Source organism: Aegilops tauschii, chromosome 4, assembly GCF_002575655.3.
Source record: "Aegilops tauschii subsp. strangulata cultivar AL8/78 chromosome 4, Aet v6.0, whole genome shotgun sequence".
NCBI lineage: Eukaryota > Viridiplantae > Streptophyta > Magnoliopsida > Poales > Poaceae > Aegilops > Aegilops tauschii.
This window is the reverse complement of record NC_053038.3, coordinates 13517183-13540251: the sequence shown is the minus strand read 5'-3', so window position 1 is coordinate 13540251 and position 23069 is coordinate 13517183. Positions and strand designations below refer to the sequence as shown.

Genomic DNA, 23069 nt, shown 5'->3' with positions numbered 1-23069 from the left:
CAGTTCAGCCAAACACGACGCAAATTCGAGCAAACTTGGCGAGTTCATTGACATATTTACAGGAACTTGTGAAAAACAAACTAATAAAGGAAACCTTCATGGCGAGGAGCACCGGCTCGACGACGCACGGCTCCTTCTTCGGCCTAACGAGCCGGGCAGAGGTGGGGAGGGCTCGTTGATGGCGATGCCGCCGCCGCGGGTGCGCCGACCGAGCGGCGTGTCTTGGGGCTCCGGCTTGACAGGGCGGAGAGCGGGTGAGCCGGAGGAGCGGGAGCGGGAGCCAGACAAGGAGGACTCCGGCTCCATGCGCCTCGGCGTCCACGAGCTGCCACACCGGAGGGAGAAGGTGGGGGCCGACGGGTACTCCAGCCGCGGCGTGTTGCCGCCCTCGATGTATTCGAGGACGGCCTCCAACGTGTGGCCTGGCACGCCCACCATCGGCGGCACCCTTCCGAGTTTTGGAGGCCGCGGGGTTCGATGCCGTTGGTGGCCTCGAGTTGCTCGGCGTGACGCCGCCTGAAGTACGGCTCCCACAGCGTGCTGTCAGAGGTGAACCTCGGCCCGTCCCTCGCCGACTGCGGCAGTGAGGCGTGGATGCGGGCGATCTCCACCCACGGGTCCGCCCCAGAGGGAGGCGGCGGCACTGGACCCTGCCGGCGCTCCTCCACGACACCCGCATGTCCGGCGGGGCCGGGTAGCCGGCCTCGTAGAGGAGGCGGGCCTCGTCCTCGCGCAGGGGTAGCGCTCGGCAATGGGGAAAAAGGAGGGACGCCAAGGAGAGAGGAGAGACGGGAGCGTCGGTGGTAGAGAGAGTGCAAGTGTGCGTCTCACCGGTGTGGGAGAGGTGGCTTTTATAGCCGCGGGCGGGCGGCGAGCGTGTGTCCGCCGTGTGTATGCGTGGCGGGAGAGGGCCGGACACGCATCGCCATGCCTTCGCTGCGGCACCCGTGAGGCATCAATGGAAGGCTGACCAGCGCGCCAGCCTCCCCGCGGGAAACCGAGGCGATGAGGACGATGCGGGCGCGGGGTCGCTGACTCGGCGGGCCCGCCGTTCTTTCGCCCCAAAACCGATTGCCCCGGCGCCCCCGGGCGCCCCCAGCGCGCTGGGTTCGGCCTGGGTCTGCCGACGCCAAATTCGGCCCTAACTGGCGAAAAATGGGCTTTTGGGGGGGGCGCGGCTGCGCTTTCAGCGCCAACGATAAGAAAGGGCCTTGGGGGGCTTGCTGGGGGCGCCGCTGGAAATGCTCAGTATTTCGATACATCCCAAGCACACGACCCCATCAACAACAACACCCCTCCCCCCGGCTCTATTCCGTACGATGGTCATCCTTAAATCAATCTATATAATTCCTTACGGGGGCACAAGACAGGCATGACCGCATGAGCTTATTACTTTGTTTTCCAATCCCCACAAGCACAACAATAGGATAGCGGGTGCAGCAAAATCACTGAACTTTTTTTGGGCCATGCCTGCGCATTTGGTAATATTTGGGAAGGGGTATGGGAGTTTAGAGTAGGGAGTTGTATTAAGATTAAACATGGGATGAGACGTCTTATTCTTAATCCTCTGTTTGGCACACAATACAAATTATGTGTGAGATTTAAAGAGAAACAGTATTCTCTTATTTGTTTCATGGGAATTGATGAGTAACTAGACATGGGAAGTTAACGTAATTTATGATGAAGGGCTAAGATTGACTCACTAAAACAATTCCTTTCCAACTCCCACCCCCTCCCGTGTTAATAAAATGGTGGGAGTTGAAGCCTAAAGTCCCATGCCTATTCCCTTCTGAATTTCCAATCCCTCGATTCAAACAGTAGATTTGAAGTCTCGTACCCTTTCAATTTCCATTCCCTAAATGTAATTACCTCCAACCAAACACGCTGAAGATTCAGCCGGGTGGTCGCGGATATGGTTTGATCGCAGACTCGCCTGACTGACTAGACTGTTCGCATCGTTCCGGGCGGGGTCGCCGCCATTGAAGTACGCAGCCACAGACGACTCCCGCACGCCTACTGGACCGCCACTACCGGCCTCGCTCCCGTCGTTCAGATCCGAGCCAGCGGGGACAACCCCATCGATGAAGATTGGCAACCTGCCACAATGGGTCAGAGAAATCAGCGAGGCGGCGCCGAAGCTAACAAATCAAACACTACAAAACGCCGCCGGCACAGCCACACAGCAAGGGCCGGCACGGCCAGCCCGCAGCGCAAATACCATATAGGATTGGGGAGGGGAGGGGCGAGAGGAAGGGGCAAGGGGATGGGGTGCACACCGCCGCTCACCTGCACACCGGATCCATGGGTAATCGCCACCGGCGCTGCTAAGCATCGCCGTCCTCTCGATCTCCTTCTCCAGCCGCCGCCCTCCTCTCTGTTTTCTGCACTCGGAAACGCAAAAGCAGCCCGCTGTTGCGTGTTGTGGCCGAAAAATTTCTGGACCGTGGTACATGTATAAAGCGTTATTTTTTTTTGAGTAACGTATAAAGCGTACCTGTACCAGCGGTCCATGCGCACAGCCCCCTCCCTCCCCATTATCTCATCTTGGCTACCTTTACATACGGCTACTGCATTGCAAAACCAGAAGCTCATACTATAATGATGATGATTAGTTAACTAAAATCTGAAACTCTCTGGCCATTTTCTCTAGCTGATAGCAAGAATAATGAACAGCAAGCACTATACCCGATTAGTGTAGCGAATGCCTAATCAAGGTCCATCTGAATATAATTTAATTGTGTTTGATTTGGGCATGCATATAAGTTTGATATCCTGTTGCGGACAGTTGTTTCTCATTTGTTGTTGACCTGATCTAGATCCCTGAACTCTTGTGCTTTGAACCTGAACCTGAAGATTTTATAGCTGTTCAAAGCACTATAAGAAACCTGTTAATACATGACAGTTCATGTCCGTCACAGACCAGGCGAAAACTGTCATGCGTGGCCATGCATGACAGATTTGAATTCCGTCATGTATATCGCGTCATAATTTGACATCAAGTCGTCCATGACGGTTCTCGGCCGTCAAGGATTAGCCCGAGGCCCGCGCAGCCCAAACCAGGCCCTAACCTTCGTGACGGACGATGCCACGTAGGATTTCTGAATCATAAATTGGAATGACGTGGCTGCCTACATGGAAATTATTTTCGTCACGAAAATCATCATGGATTTAGGCACAATTTCAATTTAGTCCCATTATCTCTTTCTTTCCACCCAAGTTTCACCAACACATTTTTTAGCATAACTTGTTACACAGATCATAATGGCAACTTTCACCAAAGACAAGCATTTCCAAAATCGCGTACATACATATATCAATTAATATGCGTCCGCCCGCAGGTATCTACAACATTTGCAATTCACAATATTCTCCATGAAATAATAATTTACAACATATACAAAATATATCACACAACAAGATTAGGAAATAGTAGAATCCAGGTTACATAGACATAACATACAAACTATTAAGGTTTTTATTATAGGTCTTGCCGTCAGCCCTCCAAATGGCAATTATCACGTCATGACAGATTGTGATGGGCTGCACCGAGTAGCCCGCTACCCAATCATACCAAACATATTTACAAAACAACAGATATTGGTCGATACGGATAGATAACAAGAGAACTGCAAGAAAGTGAAAAATGGATTACATGCTGTCAAAAAATCGTAAATCTTATAGTGCCTACAAATGAGGATAACATAGTATCTACAACATATATGTTTCATTTATATCCAAATTAATTAAAACAGCCAAGTTACAGGTAAAAAATGAAGTGTTATGTACTTGTGCATACCATCCAAACAAGAAACAATTTATTTTTTTGCGCACTAGGCATGGGATTGATAGAAGAAGAGTACAAGCATGGGATTACAACGCTTACAAGGCCATGTGCGCACTAGGCATGGTGTACAAGCGAAGGAGCACAACAGATGGGGGTATGCTCAGCCCCGCGACCGAAAACTAGAGACTAAGCACCGGGGATAATGTTTTGCATTCCGGTGGCGCCCGCCTTGGTCCATAGTCGCGCCTCGTCCTTGATGGTGTCGGAGGTGAGGTTGATCGATGGTGTCGCTCCGTCAAAAATGCAAGCGTTGTGGTGCTTCCAAATCCACCAAGCTGAGAGGATGATGAGGGAGGATAGACCCTTGCGCATGGAAGCGGGCGCGAGGTCGAGAGAGGATTGCCACCATAACTGGAATGGTGTGCTGGGGTCAGGGAGGTTGATGGGCACACACGCCCAGCCGAGGATCTCGTGCCAAATTTGGCGAGAGAAAGAGCATCCGGCAAGAAGGTGGTGCATGGTCTCCTCCTCTTGGTCACACAGGGCGCAAGTGTCGTCGTGGGGCAATCCGCGGCGAGCCAGGCGTTCCGCGGTCCAGCAGCGGTCTTGCATGGCCAGCCAAAGGAAGAACTTGACGCGGAGAGGAGCCCAAGGTCGCCAGGTGAGCCGCCAGAAAGGGTCTTCACAAGCTTCGAAGAATAAGGCCTTGTAACAGGAACTTGCAGTATATGTAGCAGAAGAGGTCCATCGCCAGCGTAGCGTGTCCGGCTCGCTGGAGAGATTAGTGTGCCGCACCAAACACCATAGCTCGACGTGCTGCACCATGGCCGCCGGCCCAAGCGCGCCTCGGATATCCTGCACCCAAGAGCGCTGGTGTAGACCATCACACATGTAGCGCTCCTTCCGAAGGCGCCTTGGGACGAGAGCGAGAACGAGAGGGGCGATCTCGGCCACAGACCTGCCAGCGATCCAGTGGTCGGTCCAGAATCTGCAAGTATCTCCAGCTCCAAGCTGCCAAGTCGTGGAGGCTTTGAAAATTGCACTCGCGTTCGCGTCGTGGGGGATGTGAAGGTGGCTCCAGGGGCGAGTAGCGTCGGTACGTTGCAGCCATAGCCAACGAACACGAAGAGAGATGCCCGTACGCTGTATGCCTCGGATGCCGAGGCCACCGAGGGAGATAGGCCGGCATACACACTGCCAGTTGACGAGGCACTGACCACCGTTGGCCTTGTCTGATCCTGCCCATAAAAATCCGCGGATGATCCGGTTCACCTTCTTGATGGCAGTGCTGTTGAAGGCAATGGCCATGAGGAAGTGCGTGGGGATGGCACTTAGGACATGGTGCACAAGGGATAGGCGGTCTCCCTTGGATAGCATAGATGCCCGCCATGTGGAGAGCTTGCGCCCAAGCTTGTCAATGATCGGTTGCAAGCTCGTCGAAGAGGCCTTGCGGACTGAGAGGGGCAGCCCGAGGTAGGTGATGGGAATGTGAGTGACGGGACACTGCATCTCCGTGGCTATAGCAACAATGTGATCCTTGGTGCATTAGATAGGAGCGGCCGAACACTTGTCAAAGTTGGTTTGCAGCTGTGACGCCCGGATAATTAGGCTACAGTAATTCCCTGCTAATGGGGCCACATCACCACGATCACTGTTGTTATTCTCCCGATGATTCAATCCCGTTCAAATTCAAAATTCAAAATCAAGGCAAACGATAAAAGTTTTCAAACATTAAAACTAAAATGTTCAAATTGGAACAAATAAATCCTAAGTAATAATGGAGGAGAAACCACACTTTTATAAAATGTGTAAATACTCTAAAATGAGCAAAACAGCAGCTACATATAATTAAATGCTTTTTATAATATATAAAATATTAAACTAATTTATTTGGGAGCCCAAGTTATTGTGACATTAGAATAAGTAGTAACACTATTTTAGGAACTAATTTAGCATTTTATAAAACTATAGTAAATAGAAAGTGAGATAAAACAGTAAAAAGGAAATAGATAAAAGAAAACCAAACCAATAAAAAAAAAAGGACCCCCGGGCCAACCGACCCAACAGGTCGGCCCAGTCAGCCACCAGGCCAGCCCACCCCGTCGCCTTATCCCCGCACCCCCCCTGTGACCTAAAGCCACGTCCCCCACTCCCCCACCCACGACTCTTCCTCCCTCGCACGCTCCCTCCCCTTGTTTCCAGATCGGGCGCCCCTGGCACCGATCGATGCCGCCGCCTGCGCCCGACGTCCTCCCCGCCACCTCAGACTACGCCGGGAGCACCGCCTCCGCCGTCTTCGTCAACTACAAGGACGTATCGGAGCTCGGGACCTCTGCCTCGCGCCGATCGAGCCGTTCCCTTCCCCGGATCGCCGTCACCCGCCGCCGGACCTCGTCGCCTCGCCGCACGTCGTCCCCGTCGTCCTCACCACGCCCCGCTGCCTAAGACCCTACAACCCCGGTGAGGCCCCCCGGCCTCTCCTTCTCTCCCCGCGTCGTCGCCCGTTACCGCCCCATCTCCGTCGTGGCCGCCCCTGCCGCGCTGGCCGCTGCTGCTGCTCTCCAACGCCTCGCCCGTGCGGCCCCGCTTCGCCCTGCCGCCCGCTTCCCCCACTGCTGCCCACCTCGCTCGCCGCTGCCTCCCGCCGGAGCTCCACGCCGGCCGCCGCTGCTGCCGCTCCCCACGCTCGCCCGCGCCTCTGCTCGCGTTGATCTTACGAGGCCGGGCATGACCCAGAAAAGTGTGTCCGGCCAAATGGGATCGAGCGTGTTGGGTTATGTGGTGCACCCCTGCAGGGAAGTTTATCTATTCGAATAGCCGTGTCCCTCGGTAAAAGGACGACCCGGAGTTGTACCTTGACCTTATGACAACTAGAACCGGATACTGAATAAAATACACCCTTCCAAGTGCCAGATACAACCCGGTGATCGCTCTCTAACAGGGCGACGAGGAGGGGATCGCCGGGTAGGATTATGCTATGCGATGCTACTTGGAGGATTTCAATCTACTCTCTTCTACATGCTGCAAGACGGAGATGACCAGAAGCGTAGTCATCGACAGGACTAGCTACCCCCCTTTTATTCTGGCATTCTGCAGTTCAGTCCACTGATATGCCCCTTTACACATATACCCATGCATATGTAGTGTAGCTCCTTGCTTGCGAGTACTTTGGATGAGTACTCACGGTTGCTTCTCTCCCTCTTTTCCCCCTTTCCTTGCTATCTGGTTGTCGCAACCAGATGCTGGAGTCCAGGAGCCAGACGCCACCGTCGACGACGACACCTACGACACTGGAGGTGCCTACTACTACGTGCAGGCCGCTGACGATGACCAGGAGTAGTTAGGAGGATCCCAGGCAGGAGGCCTGCGCCTCGTTCGATCTGTATCCCAGTTTGTGCTAGCCTTCTTAAGGCAAACTTGTTTAACTTATGTCTGTACTCAGATATTGTTGCTTCCGCTGACTCGTCTATGATCGAGCACTTGTATTCGAGCCCTCGAGGCCCCTGGCTTGTATTATGATGCTTGTATGACTTATTTATGTTGTAGAGTTGTGTTGTGATATCCTCCCGTGAGTCCCTGATCTTGATCGTACACATTTGCGTGCATGATTAGTGTACGGTCAAATCGGGGGCGTCACAAGTTGGTATCAGAGCCGACTGCCTGTAGGAATCCCCCTTTCCAACTCCTTGGCCGAAGTCGAGTCTAGACATTGCAAAAACTTTTACTAACATGGCTGTGTGTCTTACGGGCCCACGTCGCCATTGGGTGGTATTAGGATCTTTTACTCCTTGTCTCTGGGACTCTGATCTCTCTTCTATTCGGGTTAAGTGAGTTTTGCTAAATCTAACATTAGGATCTCGTTATCGCTTTCACCCGGAGAGCCCCTTATTACTAATGATCGTCTGCTGCACGTGAAGACCCTGAAGATACTCTCCGCTGATAACCCAAGAACTTGTGTTCATCGCTTTTACAATTCCCTTTCATCGATGAACTCCTATGGATAACCACGTATACTCGCAATTCATACAATGTTTCCCAGTTGATCTTGTTACTACAAGATACCCCGTAATGCTCTCTGTTGTTCAAAGAATCCTTTGAGCTTACTGCTATGCTGTTCTTTGACACCTGAATACCCCTACGGATAATTCTCGCACTTACCGAGTATCCGCTCATCCCCAGTTGAATTCAAGTATATCACAAAAGTGTTCAGAATACCATTCGATCTTCCGAAAATCCTCAGGAGCCTATTGCTCTTGAAATTCTTGCTTGCTTGCATTATGGATAATCCCATAAGTCTCGTAATCTTATAGTCATTCCTTGTCATTATCATTTTGAGTCTGTTGATTCAAAATATTGCGAATGCTCACAATCCTCAATCAGATCCTAGAATTCTTCCTTCTGGCTCAAACGTCATTTTTAACATGAGCTGGATCTCGACCTATCAAATTGCCATCGATTGTACCCCTAAGCCTACTCACTTATCCATCCTTGATCAGAGCGTTGCTTCTGACCCCCTGATTTGGAAATCATAATTCTTTTTGCATTCGAACTTTGAGTTAGTCAGTTGTTTCTATAATCAGATCTCCTTGCATTCTTCTTCCTCTGGTTGAGTACCGATGCTCACATCAGATCCCTTGTGGACCATCGGTTCCTTTGTTGGATTTTATCCGACAGTGTCCTTCCTATTGAATAACCTTGTGAGTCTTTCCATGGGTATATAATGCCTTTGGTAAATTGTATCCTCTGTTTTCTCAACCATGCTCCGTTTTCGAGCTGGTGGTATTTACTGTTGAAGCTGGTGGTATATGATTCCACGATACCCTGACGGGTTGAACCTATGCCTTCCTTAATATGTGTGAACTCAGAAGTTTTCACGAGTCATACTCATCTGGTATTTCACGAGGTAAAACTTTCAACACTATGCCTTTATCAAAGCGAGGAGTGAATGGAAGGTTATACAGTGAAGAAGTGGGAGTCGACCTTGAACCTTTGTGTTCATGCCCATGGACACGATGTAGATCCTATCATGGAAGCTTCTTATAATAATAACTATTTCCCTGGTATAATATCATCTGGTATCGGTGAATTGATCCTTTGCGATCGTGGTTCCGACCATGTTCTCCTTTAAATACCATTTCCTATGCAAGTTTAAGTAATTGTCTTCTATAGAGCAATACCCCAATCCACCCTCTACTTTGATTTGTCGTCGAGTATTGCCCCCTGGTATCTCGAGACTATCACGGAACCGCATAACTTCTTATGAGTTCTTCATCAAGTACTACATTCTCACGGATTACTATTTTTCCTGGGTTTTGAGTGGTTAATCACTCGAGTACCCCGACAATTGAATCGAGTCCGCACTACGGTTCAACAACTTTTAGTAATGTTCCTTACTTACGAGTTTGTACCCGATCGCGTCATTCCTAGCCTGTTTGGCTATATCATTATCTTGATGATTTTAACTGTGCTACCTGGTCCTTATTCCCGGAGCACCACTTCGACGATGAGCTAAGCTTACGTCGATTTTCCTCGTCATATCGTTTCACCTCGAACAACAAACTTGACCCCGAGTTTGTGTGCTACCCGTGGTTCCAATAACCTTTCGCTTTCATCATTCCTTTGACTTGATGTCATCGTCGATCGATTACATCTCCATGAAACCTCTCGACAAAATTTGTCATGATCATCATCAACATTCTGAGTTCCTCCAGGATATCAATTGAATTCATGATGAGAAATACCATCCTTGCCCCTCGATGATTTGTGTTATCATCGGCAACATTCTTGCTTTCCCTTCAATACAAACTTGTTCATGTTTTGTGTTGTACCTTGAGATCCTTATTATCCAACTTATGTTATGTTCTACCTTGGAGTATTGCTATCTCTTATGTCAAGGATATTGTGAGAATTTCTCCACCTCTTGAGAATTCTTGATATAGTAATACTTCTCGCCATCTCCATTTGCTTTCTGATCCCCGTGTTGTTTCTAACCTGAATACCGACAATTGAACTAGGATGCGTGAATTCAAAACTTCTAGCAATCCTATTGCTTTGGAGCTAATGGTCGATAGTTCATGCTTAGACTATTGGTTAATGAATCATCATTCGAACATTGATCGTGCTACCTAGCCCATATTTCGGGTGCACCGTCAACCAATGTTCAATCGTGTATGTTTCCTCGAGCATACCTCATTATATCATTTGAACTGACAAAAGTTATCTCCTTGTTCACATAAGTGTGGAAATCCCTCTTTTTGGAAATCTCGAGGAATTGTCGCTGAGTCAATCAGTCACCTCCTCACCTCCCCTTGATTTAATGATGAACTCTTGTTTCGGAACTTGGTTTCATAGTTCATTTCCCGAGAATCTTACAATGTCATCTCGACAATTCGTGTTGCACCTTTCTTCTCAGGCATCCCGAGTCTGAGTTATCCTGACACCAATCAGATCTGAATCTCGGTCAGATATGATGGTTGGAACATATTTCCAAGAGTTGTCACATTGGTCTATTCATGACCCGGTAAGGTGATGTCATGCCTAACACACCTGGCCAGAGGACCTATTGTTATAGGTTTTCCCTTTTAGCAAGGTTAGCTGTTCTTCCATGAGGAAATTGTAAGACTTATTCTATAAGTTGTTCCTGATGGGTCCTTTTTGTTTCCTAAGTCTGATCCTCACCTGTTGACCATGTCAATGCTACCTCGAAGCATGTCTATGGTACTCCGATTTTCAACAGGAACATTTGAAGCCCAATGCTAAATGTTTCCTGCTCAATTATCCAAACACCGTTGTATGGGTAATGTCATGAAATTTCTCTCCCCTACCTAAAGAGTTTTCTACATTATATCCTGTCATGAATATCATGCTCAGCTTGTCCTTGGGAAGGATATACCCTTGAAATATGTGTTTAAACACATTTTCCTTTCCATTCTTCTGTTTAATCTGATAATCATATTTTCCTTTCCATTGTTTGGTTTAACCTTTCTGGTGATCTATATGATCTAAGCAGTAATATTCTCCTGCTTATGTAAACACCTCGGTGTACAACTCTGTCAGTAAGACCCTGTTACTATTGTTGGTGACATTTCGGTAACCACCGATGGATGAGAATTTTGCCTAATGGTCCGCCTCATTTCAACGGGCAGGGAAATGGTTCTCTTCGTCCCTCGCCCTTGGTACCGACGATGTTGCTGACATATAACTGACAGGTTAACCTCTGACATGCCTTGCTATCATGATCGTGCAAGATGTCACCGCCCTTCCTACTTTTAACCCACATGGTGGGCCCATAACCCACAGTTCCACAGGATCGAAACCTGACTCTCCTGAAAACACCCCTGTTCCCATGGTTGTTCCTCGCGCGTGGCCTTGTATGTAATTCATGAGCCACCTTCCGAGAGATCATCAATTCTGGCATCAGACAAAATACTTATTTCCGTTGCTTTGAACCCCTTTCACGCCCTGTAACAGGCATAGAATGATTGCCTGCCCGCTCGAAACTTTCCATGACACCTCCTCACGTTGCTCTTGATATTTTCTTAAGTTTCAGTTCGAGAGTTACTTACCGCCACCTTCCCCGATGTTAGCTACCAGATAGTCAACCTTGCAGAGGTCCGTTCTCCCGGAATACCCACCCTTTATTCTTTCGTAAGTACGATGGAAATCCCGAAGGAATGATGACGACTTCATCATGATGACCTGAAGCGGAGAAATGAAGACCTCAACGTAATGGATCGACCTCTTCGAGAAGAGCAACCAAGACCGAGAAGAATCGTTAGAATTTCGTAACCAGGACTTTCCCCCTTACACCCCTCTTAAATCTCGGGACGAGATTTCATGTAGTGGAGGAGAATTGTGACGCCCGGATAATTAGGCTACAGTAATTCCCTGCTAATGGGGCCACATCACCACGATCACTGTTGTTATTCTCCCGATGATTCAATCCCGTTCAAATTCAAAATTCAAAATCAAGGCAAACGATAAAAGTTTTCAAACATTAAAACTAAAATGTTCAAATTGGAACAAATAAATCCTAAGTAATAATGGAGGAGAAACCACACTTTTATAAAATGTGTAAATACTCTAAAATGAGCAAAACAGCAGCTAAAACCAATAATTAAATGCTTTTTATAATATATAAATATTAAACTAATTTATTTGGGAGCCCAAGTTATTGTGACATTAGAATAAGTAGTAACACTATTTTAGGAACTAATTTAGCATTTTATAAAACTATAGTAAATAGAAAGTGAGATAAAACAGTAAAAAGGAAATAGATAAAAGAAAACCAAACCAATAAATAAATAAAAAGAAAGACCCCCGGGCCAACCGACCCAACAGGTCGGCCCAGTCAGCCACCAGGCCAGCCCACCCCGTCGCCTTATCCCCGCACCCCCCCTGTGACCTAAAGCCACGTCCCCCACTCCCCCCCCCCACGACTCTTCCTCCCTCGCACGCTCCCTCCCCTTGTTTCCAGATCGGGCGCCCCTGGCACCGATCGATGCCGCCGCCCGCGCCCGACGTCCTCCCCGCCACCTCAGACTACGCCGGGAGCACCGCCTCCGCCGTCTTCGTCAACTACAAGGACGCATCGGAGCTCGAGACCTCTGCCTCGCGCCGATCGAGCCGTTCCCTTCCCCGGATCGCCGTCACCCGCCGCCGGACCTCGTCGCCTCGCCGCACGTCGTCCCCGTCGTCCTCACCACGCCCCGCTGCCTAAGACCCTACAACCCCGGTGAGGCCCCCCGGCCTCTCCTTCTCTCCCCGCGTCGTCGCCCGTTACCGCCCCATCTCCGTCGTGGCCGCCCCTGCCGCGCTGCCCGCTGCTGCTGCTCTCCAACGCCTCGCCCGTGCGGCCCCGCTTCGCCCTACCGCCCGCTTCCCCCACTGCTGCCCACCTCGCTCGCCTCTGCCTCCCGCCGCTGCTGCCGCTCCCCACGTTCTCCCGCGCCTCTGCTCGCGCCCCCCCGTCGCCCGGGCAAGCTACGGCCTCGGGCACGCGCACCACACCCGGGCGCCCGCTAACGCCGAACCCACTTCCCCCCTGGCCCCATGACATGTGGGGACCAGCCCCTGGAACATTAAAAAATAAAAATAAAAATATTAATTAATTAAAGACTTAATTAACTTAATTCAGCCTAATTAACCTAATCACTTAATTAAATTAACTAATCATGTTTAGTTAACCTAAGTCAATGACAACCGGGACCCACGCGTCAGTTTGACCAAGTCAACTGACTGTTGACTGCTGACATCACCCTGATGTCATGCTGACGTCATAATGACATTTCCTAATTAATTTAAGTCTGTTAATTCTAAAATGAATTAAAAACTTTGAAAATTAATATAAAATAATCCGTAACTCGGATGAAAATACTTTCTACATGAAAGTTGCTCAGAACGACGAGACGAATCCGGATACGCAGCCCGTTCGTCCGCCACACATCCCTAGCATAGCAAACTCGCAACTTTCCGCCTCCGTTTCATCTGTCCGAAAATGCGAAACATCGGGAATACTTTCCCGGATGTTTCCCCCCTTCGTCGGTATCACCGCCTACCGCGTTAGGGCACACCTAGCACCGCGCATTGTCTTGTCATGCACCGCCATGCTTATGTTTGCATTGTATTTACTGCTTCTTCCCCCTCTTCCCTCCGGTAGACTACAAGACCGACGCTGCTGCTGCCCAGTTCGACTACGGAGTTGACGATCCCTCCTACTTGCCAGAGCAACCAGGCAAGCCCCCCCCTTGATCACCAGATATCGCCTAGTCTTCTCTATACTGCTTGCATTAGAGTAGTGTAGCATGTTACTGCTTTCCGTTAATCCTATCCTGATGCATAGCCTGACATTGTTGCTACAGTTGTTACCCTTACCTGCTATCCTACTGCTTAGTATAGGATGCTAGTGTTCCATCAGTGGCCCTACACTCTTGTCCGTCTGCCATGCTATACTACTGGGCCGTGATCACTTCGGGAGGTGATCACGGGTATATACTATATACATTATATACATGACACATGTGGTGATTAAAGTCGGGTCGGCTCGGTGAGTACCCGCAAGTGATTCTGATGAGGGGGCTGAAAGGACAGGTGGCTCCACCCCGGTAGAGGTGGGCCTGGGTTCCTGACGGCCCCCGACTGTTACTTGTGGCGGAGCAACAGGGCAGGTTGAGACCGCCTAGGTGAGAGGTGGGCCTGGCCCTGGTCGGCGTTCGCGGATACTTAACACGCTTAACAAGATCTTGGTATTTGATCTGAGTCTGGCCATTTGGTCTATACGCACTAACCATCTACGCGGGAGTAGTTATGGGTATCCCGGCGTCGTGGTATCAGCCGAAGCCTTCGTGACGTCAGCGACTGAGTGGCGCGCGCCGGATTGGACTGGAACGCCACTAGGCTAGGTCTGCTTCCGGTCGCGTACGCAACGTGCAGGTGTGCATAGGGCGATGGGCCCAGACCCCTGCGCGCATAGGGTTAGACCGGCGTGCTGACCTCTCTGTTGTGCTTAGGTGGGGCTGCGACGCGTTGATCTTACGAGGCCGGGCATGACCCAGAAAAGTGTGTCCGGCCAAATGGGATCGAGCGTGTTGGGTTATGTGGTGCACCCCTGCAGGGAAGTTTATCTATTCGAATAGCCGTGTCCCTCGGTAAAAGGACGACCCGGAGTTGTACCTTGACCTTATGACAACTAGAACCGGATACTGAATAAAATACACCCTTCCAAGTGCCAGATACAACCCGGTGATCGCTCTCTAACAGGGCGACGAGGAGGGGATCGCCGGGTAGGATTATGCTATGCGATGCTACTTGGAGGATTTCAATCTACTCTCTTCTACATGCTGCAAGACGGAGATGACCAGAAGCGTAGTCATCGACAGGACTAGCTACCCCCCTTTTATTCTGGCATTCTGCAGTTCAGTCCACTGATATGCCCCTTTACACATATACCCATGCATATGTAGTGTAGCTCCTTGCTTGCGAGTACTTTGGATGAGTACTCACGGTTGCTTCTCTCCCTCTTTTCCCCCTTTCCTTGCTATCTGGTTGTCGCAACCAGATGCTGGAGTCCAGGAGCCAGACGCCACCGTCGACGACGACACCTACGACACTGGAGGTGCCTACTACTACGTGCAGGCCGCTGACGATGACCAGGAGTAGTTAGGAGGATCCCAGGCAGGAGGCCTGCGCCTCGTTCGATCTGTATCCCAGTTTGTGCTAGCCTTCTTAAGGCAAACTTGTTTAACTTATGTCTGTACTCAGATATTGTTGCTTCCGCTGACTCGTCTATGATCGAGCACTTGTATTCGAGCCCTCGAGGCCCCTGGCTTGTATTATGATGCTTGTATGACTTATTTATGTTGTAGAGTTGTGTTGTGATATCCTCCCGTGAGTCCCTGATCTTGATCGTACACATTTGCGTGCATGATTAGTGTACGGTCAAATCGGGGGCGTCACAGCAGCCCAGAAGCGAGGGCAAAGACGTGGAGGAGCCTGCGAACCGTGGCGAGGTCGTGAGAGTCCGGATGGCAGAAGATGACCACATCGTCGGCATAAAGGGATATGCTCGAAGCTGCGTGACGGGTGGTCAAGCGATGAAGGAGGCCCAGCTGAACCGCACGTAGCAGCATGGAGTTCAGCACGTCGATGACCAAGGTGAAGAGCATGGGTGAGACCGGATCGCCTTGACGGAGGCCGTGAGCGTGGTCGATCGGAGGCCCTGGGTGGCCATTGATGAGAACTCTCGTGGAGGCCGTGGAAAGGAGCATGGAGATCCACTCGCGCCAACGAACAAGAAACAAAAATGAAGTGTTGATACTTGACAGTTAAAGCTTAGATAAAAAAAAGTGAAAATAAATCAAAAAGCTACGAAGGAGACAGTACTGGACCTATATAAGAATGTAAAATTTTAGCCCAAGGATACAGTTATCAAGAATCCAGCTGAAGAATTAGTATTTGAAAGGAACAATAATATATTCACAAATGGAGATGCAAAATTACCAGCAGCGGTGAGTTGACACGTTTCTCAGCAACCAGGACACTGCAATCCATAGCAGAAGGATTACATGCAGACCAGAATAAGAACACCAACTTTTCAACATTAAAGGTTACAAAAAGTAAGACATCAAGTTTCATCAGGAATACCACTAGGGGAAAACTCATATGACTGGAAATTATGAATTAGTTCTCCAACAAGAGATTATGTTTGGAATATCTGTCATTTGGTGCAGAAAAAATAAAACTACATTATGTGTGTGTACATCTAAATCCCAAAGATGCAGATTGTTACAATATTTCATTATTTTATTGTTTCAATCATGTCTAATGGAGCAGCTTGTTCAATGGTAATCTTGTGCCTCTCCCTCTCACTCAGGGAGCAGCTTATTCAGTGGGGTAAACTCGTATGCTTAGCTTTCTTCCATCTACAAAAGCTGAAAGGGAGAAGGAGAATCACACAAGTTAACCACCGAAAAAGCTGCTCCGTGAGTGAGAGGGAGAGGCACAAGATTTACCACTGAATAAGCTGCTCCATCAGGTTTATGCACTTGGTCCCCATCAGGTTTCAAAAATATATATAATTGTAGTTTATGCACCGGTCCTTCCATTAACTTAAAACTATTTTTTTTCATGCATCCTTTTCTAATGCATAACTCCGCCTATGTTGTCTCAACATAGCCGGTCCCAAGCCCGGGTAAAGGAGGAGGGTTGTGATAGGCTTGGCGAGCCAACGTAAAAACTCAGCCACTCTTATGGAGATGAAACCCAATAGATTTTCGTTGGGGCGTAACCCTCTCAGCGACGCGCCACATCGGAACCCGGGTGTGGTGGAAAATGGGCAAGGGCCGGGCCGTTACCCCCCAGGTGGCGCGCCGTATCTTGATCTGGATACGGTGGCAAGTGAGTGAGGATCGGGTCGTCGCATCCTTAGTGGCGCGCTACATCGGCGCCCGGATGTAGTGGAAAATGAGCAAGGGTCTTCGCATTTGACTCGACGAGTGCAAAGGGTAAGGAAGCTAGCCGAGCCTAGGAGGATTCGCTTAGGTAGCTGGAATGTAGGGTCTCTGATAGGGAAGCTCCGGGAGCTAGTTGATGCAGCGGTGAGGAGAGGTGTTGATATCCTTTGCGTCCAAGAAACCAAATGGAGAGGACAGAAGGCGAAGGAGGTGGAGGATACCGGCTTCAAGCTATGGTACACGGGGACGGCTGCAAACAGAAGTGGCGTAGGCATCTTGATCAACAAGAGCCTCAAGTATGGAGTGGTAGACGTCAAGAGACGTGGGGACCGGATTATCTTGGTCAAGCTGGTAGTTGAGGACTTGCTTCTCAATGTTATCAGCGCGTATGCCCCGCAAGTAGGCCACAATGAAAACACCAAGAGGGAGTTCTGGGAAGGCCTGGAAGACATGGTTAGGAGTGTACCGATTGGTGAGAAGCTCTTCATAGGAGGAGACCTCAATGGCCACGTGGGTACATCTAACACAGGTTTTGAAGGGGCGCATGGGGGCTTTGGCTATGGCATCAGGAATCAAGAAGGGGAAGATGTCTTAAGTTTTGCTCTAGCCTACAACATGATTGTAGCTAACACCCTCTTTAAAAAGAGAGAATCACATCTGGTGACTTTTAGTAGTGGCCAACACTCTAGCCAGATTGATTTCATCCTCTCGAGAAGAGAAGATAGGCGTGCGTGCCTAGACTGTAAGGTGATACCTGGAGAGAGTGTTGTACCCCAGTATAAGCTGGTGGTTGCTGACTTCCGCTTTCGGATTCGTGTCCAGCGGGATAAGCGTGCCAAAGTCGCTAGAACGAAGTGGTGGAAGCTCAAGGGGGAGGTAGCTCAGGCGTTCAAGGAGAGGGTCATTAAGGAGGGCCCTTGGGAGGAAGGAGGGGATGCGGACAATGTGTGGATGAAGATGGCGACTTGCATTCGTAAGGTGGCCTCAGAGGAGTTTGCAGTGTCTAGGGGAAGGAGAAGCGAAGATAAGGATACCTGGTGGTGGAATGATGATGTCCAGAAGGCGATTAAAGAGAAGAAAGATTGCTTCAGACGCTTATACCTGGATAGGAGTGCAGACAACATAGAGAAGTACAAGATGGCGAAGAAGGCCGCAAAGCGAGCTGTTGGTGAAGCAAGGGGTCGGGCGTATGAGGACCTCTACCAACGGTTAGGCACGAAGGAAGGCGAAAGAGACACCTATAAGATGGCCAAGATCCGAGAGAGGAAGACGAGGGATATTGGCCAAGTCAAATGCATCAAGGACGGAGCAGGCCAACTCTTGGTGAAGGACGAGGAGATTAAGCATAGATGGCGTGAGTACTTCGACAAGCTGTTCAATGGGGAGAATGAGAGTTCTACCATTGAATTGGACGGCTCCTTTGATGAGACCAGCATGCGTTTTGTGCGGCGAATCCAGGAGTCTGAGGTCAAGGAGGCCTTAAAAAGGATGAAGGGAGGCAAGGCGATGGGCCCGGATTGTATCCCCATTGAGGAGTGGAAAGGTCTCGGGGACATAGCGATAGTATGGCTAACCAAGCTTTTCAACCTCATCTTTCGGGCAAACAAGATGCCAGAAGAATGGAGACGGACTATATTAGTACCAATCTTCAAGAACAAGGGGGATGTTCAGAGTTGTTCTAATTACCGTGGAATTAAGCTGATGAGCCATACAATGAAGCTATGGGAGAGAGTCATTGAGCACCGCTTAAGAAGAATGACAAGCGTGACCAAAAATCAGTTTGGTTTCATGCCTAGGAGGTCGACCATGGAAGCCATTTTCTTGGTACGACAACTTATGGAGAGAGATAGGGAGCAAACGAAGGACTTGCATATGGTGTTCATTGACTTGGAGAAGGCCTATGATAAGATACCGCGGAATGTCATGTGGTGGGCCTTGGAGAAACACAAAGTCCCAACAAAGTACATTACCCTCATCAAGGACATGTACGATAATGTTGTGACAAGTGTTCGAACAAGTGATGTCGACACTGATGACTTCCCGATTAAGATAGGACTGCATCAGGGGTCAGCTTTGAGCCCTTATCTTTTTTGCATTGGTGATGGATGAGGTCACAAGGGATATACAAGGAGATATCGCATGGTGTATGCTCTTTGCGGATGATGTGGTGCTAGTTGACAATAGTCGGACGGGGGTAAATAGGAAGTTAGAGTTATGGAGACAAACCTTGGAATCGAAAGGGTTTAGGCTTAGGACTAAAACCGAGTACATGATGTGCGGTTTCAGTACTACTAGGTCTGAGGAGGAGGAGGTTAGCATTGATGGCCAGGTGATACCTCAGAAGGACACCTTTCGGTATTTGGGGTCAATGTTGCAGGAGGATGGGGGTATTGATGAAGATGTGAACCATCATATCAAAGCCGGATGGATTAAGTGGCGCCAAGCTTCTGGCATTCTCTGTGACAAGAGAGTGCCACAAAAGCTAAAAGGCAAGTTCTACAGGACGGCGGTTCGACCCGCAATGTTGTATGACGCTGAGTGTTGGCCGACTAAAAGGCGACATGTTCAACAGTTAGGTGTGGCGGAGATGCGTATGTTGAGATGGATGTGTGGCCACACGAGAAGGATCGAGTCTGGAATGAGGATATACAAGATAGAGTTGGGGTAGCACCAATTGAAGAGAAGCTTGTCCAACATCGTCTGAGATGGTTTGGGCATATTCAGCGTAGGCCTTCAGAAGCTCCAGTGCATAACGGGCGGCTAAGGCGTGCGGAGAATGTCAAGAGAGGGCGGGGTAGACCGAATTTGACATGGGAGGAGTCCGTTAAGAGAGACCTGAAGGATTGGAGTATCACCAAAAGAGCTAGCTATGGACAGGGGTGCGTGGAAGCTTGCTATCCATGTGCCAGAGCCATGAGTTGGTTGCGAGATCTTATGGGTTTCACCTCTAGCCTACCCAACTTGTTTGGGACTAAAGGCTTTGTTGTTATTGTTGTCCTTTTCTAATGCATACATATAGAGACAAACTTAACTGAACTCGTCTCTCTCTCTGAACAAACTGAAATTCTCAAGTACACGTACATTCCGTGAGATACTGAAATTCTCAAGTACACATACATTCAGTGAGATACTGAAATTCTCTATTACACGTACATTCAGGACATGGTCTAGTTCATTGATTAGAAAGCAAGAAGACTTGCACACATAGTAGAAGTTCATAAGTTCAGCCAACTAACTTGTACATACTTAGTTCAAGCAGGACATGGTCTGATTCATTACATTACAAAGCAATAACCTATGCAAAAAAGAAGTAAACAAAGTAAAATTAGGTACTGCAAGCCTCACCATTTAAAAAGATGTTCATCACAGAAATGCATTACATATTTTGTTTAAAACCAGTCTATGAATGCAGAATAAATGCAGGGGATTGGTTTCTCAATAGAGAGGCAAGATTGAATTGGCAGCAGTACCTAATTTTGTTTCTAGTTAATAATTAGCAGCAATAAGCTCATTAAGATCTATGATAAGCCAAACAACCAGCACTAGTTGGAATAAAAAAACAAAGATCTTACCCTGCTATTGAGAAACTGATAAAAACAAACAAGCCAGCTAGAAATTTCCGCAAAAAAAAGCCAGCTAGAAATGGAGCAATCATGTAGATTCAATCTGGAGCAAAATATTCACTTCCACGCAAGAACTAGCACTTCAAAAGCTTCAGCAATAATCACACATCGATAGGAGGACATTAATCTCTTGCTGTTCCGAGGACTAAGATATAAGATAGCTAAAGAAAATGAAGATGGAAAATCTGTCTATTCTTTTAGATTCGTAAGAAAACTTTGTAGCAATGTAAATTCTAGTAACATGCAACTGGCTGCCCTGGTCAAAATCTTCACACCTAGTCATAGCAATATTATTTTCTTTCTTCCAACTGAAAAATAATTCATGATCTGAAAAATCGAACATAGAAGAGGCTATCTCAAGATATGAAGTGCTAAGCAACATCATGGACAAAAATTACAGAGAGGACAACCTAGTTGAGACAAGGTCCCTCGTGTACGACCTAGTTGGGACAACCTCGTCGGCATGCACAAAAAAATTTGTGGAACAGAGGGGATGGGGAGAAGCAAAGCCTCACCAGATCTTGAGGAGGAGCATGAGGAAGAGGTGTCGGCGAGATCCAGGAGGACGCCATTGGCACACGGGCATCGCCAAGATCCCAAGGTCAGCTCGCCGTAGGACGTCGCCATCCTCCCGCATCTGCTACCGCTCGGGGCCCTTCTCTTGTGCCGCACGTTTCGTCCTCCCCTGACCGGCCAAGGACGTGGTGGTCATCGTCGTGGTAGTTGACGATGCAGTGGTTTTCCAGATCTAGAAAGAGGTAATAGATGTCAGGGAATAGAGTGGCGGCAGTTGACGGTGCGGTGGTCATCGTCCTGCCTCTAGGAGAGAAGAGGGAGGGCCGGCGGTGAACTTTGGGAAGAGGGAGGCGATGAGATCTTGGGTGGCGGCGCTGTGTGGGGAACGATGGGGAAGCAGGAGGGGGCTGTGCAGGAGGGAGAGAGGAGGGGGCGGGGAGGAGGGTTAGGGTTAGGCTTTTATACGGGCAAATGTCAGGCGGGCTGTAGCGGGCTTTGGCGGGCTTGCGGGACAGTGCACTTGGCCTGTCCATGACAATTTCTGAAAACGTCACCCGAAATGTCAGGCGGGCTGTAGCGGGCTTTGGCGGGCTGTAGCTTGGAGGACTTTGTGAGCATTTGAACATGTTCATTCGGAAGTTTTGGTGGGGGAGTAAAAACGGACAACGCAAACCCCATTGGGTGTCTTGGAAGGCTATGACGCAGCCTAAAGCAATGGGAGGTTTGGGCTTCAAAGATTTCGAGCTATTTAACTTAGCAATGTTGGCACGGCCTGGCGCCTGTTACAAGAGCCGGAGTCTTTGAGTGCTCGTATTCTGAAAATTGTTTACCACCCCAATACTACCATTCTTCAAGCCAACCTGGGGAACCATCCTAGCCCAGTCTGGAGGGCTATCATTGAAGGGCGTGACACTTTGAAACAAGGGCTGATCAGACGCATTGGCGACGGTGCAACGACCAACATTTGGGAAGATAACTGGCTCCCACGGGAGGAGATGATGAGGCCTTATGGCTGCATTGCAGCAATTCCACCTGCGGTTGTGTCTGACCTAATCGATCCGACCTCAGCCACTTGGAATAAGGAGTTGCTAGAAGCCACGTTTATGCAATTTGATGTGAAGGTTATCTTGAGCATCCCCCTATGCACAATGAACATGCAAGATTTTTGGTGCTGGGCTCACGAGAAGAGTGGCAGTTTTTCGGTCAGATCGGCGTACCGAATGCTAGTGTCAACACGGCAAAGGCGAGAGGCATGGCTGGATGGTACATCGGGGTCGTCGACTACCCACTTAGAGGAGGGAGCATGGAAAACTTTATGGAGGACAGAGGTACTAGCTAAATTTCGTATGTTCTTATGGAGACTCTCAAAGCACTCGCTACCAACAGAGGACGTCCGTGCTCATCGACACATGTCGACTTCGAGTTCATGCGGGATATGTGGCGCGCCGGATTCATGGCGGCACTCCCCCCTTGAGTGTACAGTATCCAGATGTACTTGGGCTCTCATCGATGAGGATCTGGGAAGCAAGCTAGCAGTGAACACTGAACCGAGTGCAAAGAATTGGCTTTTCTCGCTACTAGAAACACTATCGCATGATCAGTTTGTGCTAACTGCAGTTACCCTTTGGGCAATCTGGACTTCTAGGAGGAAAGCCATCCACGAAGCTATATTCCAATCTCCACATGCAATACAATCTTTCATCTCTCGATTTATTGCAGACTTGAACATCGTGCGGTCGAAACAACCAACACAGCGGAGATTGGCCAATGTGCAACCAGGAACCACTAATCGACCAAGAGCTCCTGCGGCAAATTATGCTATGATTCACGTGGACGCGGGCGTACGCGCCCAAAGAGGTGGGTCGGCAGCAGCGGTCTGCAGGGATAGCCACGACAACTTTTTGGGAAGCTCAGCGCTAGTTGTGTATGGAGTCAGTGACCCAGCGACGTTGGAGGCGATAGCCTGCCGGGAAGCTTTATTTCTTGCTGAAGATCTTCATCTCCAAAGATTCATCATCTCTTTCGACTGCAAGCAGGTGGTGGAAGACATCATGAAGGGCAGCAATGGTCACCACGGAGCAATCATTCATGAGATAAAATCTAGATCAACCCCCTTTCTTTGTAACTTTATTTTTGAAAGTCGTAGTGTTAATGTCGAAGCTCATAGGTTAGCAAAATTTGCTAGAAACCTAGCTC

General features: G+C 49.1%; 1 protein-coding gene across 4 annotated transcripts in view; it reads right to left on the bottom strand.

Moving 5' to 3' along the window:
- The window catches only part of LOC141021160 (uncharacterized), a 23474-nt gene extending 2177 nt beyond the window's left edge, over nt 1-21297 (bottom strand). For 3 of the 4 annotated variants that reach the window (XR_012181191.1, XM_073496088.1, XM_073496089.1), the window contains exons 1-4: nt 20873-21297; nt 15782-15821; nt 2287-3626; nt 1870-2096 (exon numbers count right to left, since the gene is read on the bottom strand). Coding sequence is in view for 3 of the 4 variants with exons in the window: in XM_073496088.1 (XP_073352189.1) it covers nt 1870-2096; nt 2287-2303 (244 nt within the window). In the remaining variant the exon portion in view is untranslated. Of the gene's footprint in view, nt 1-1869; nt 2097-2276; nt 3627-15781; nt 15822-20872 lie in introns of all 4 variants that reach the window. The other variant, XM_073496087.1, reaches the window with a different exon arrangement.
- Between the last annotated feature and the right edge of the window lie 1772 nt (nt 21298-23069).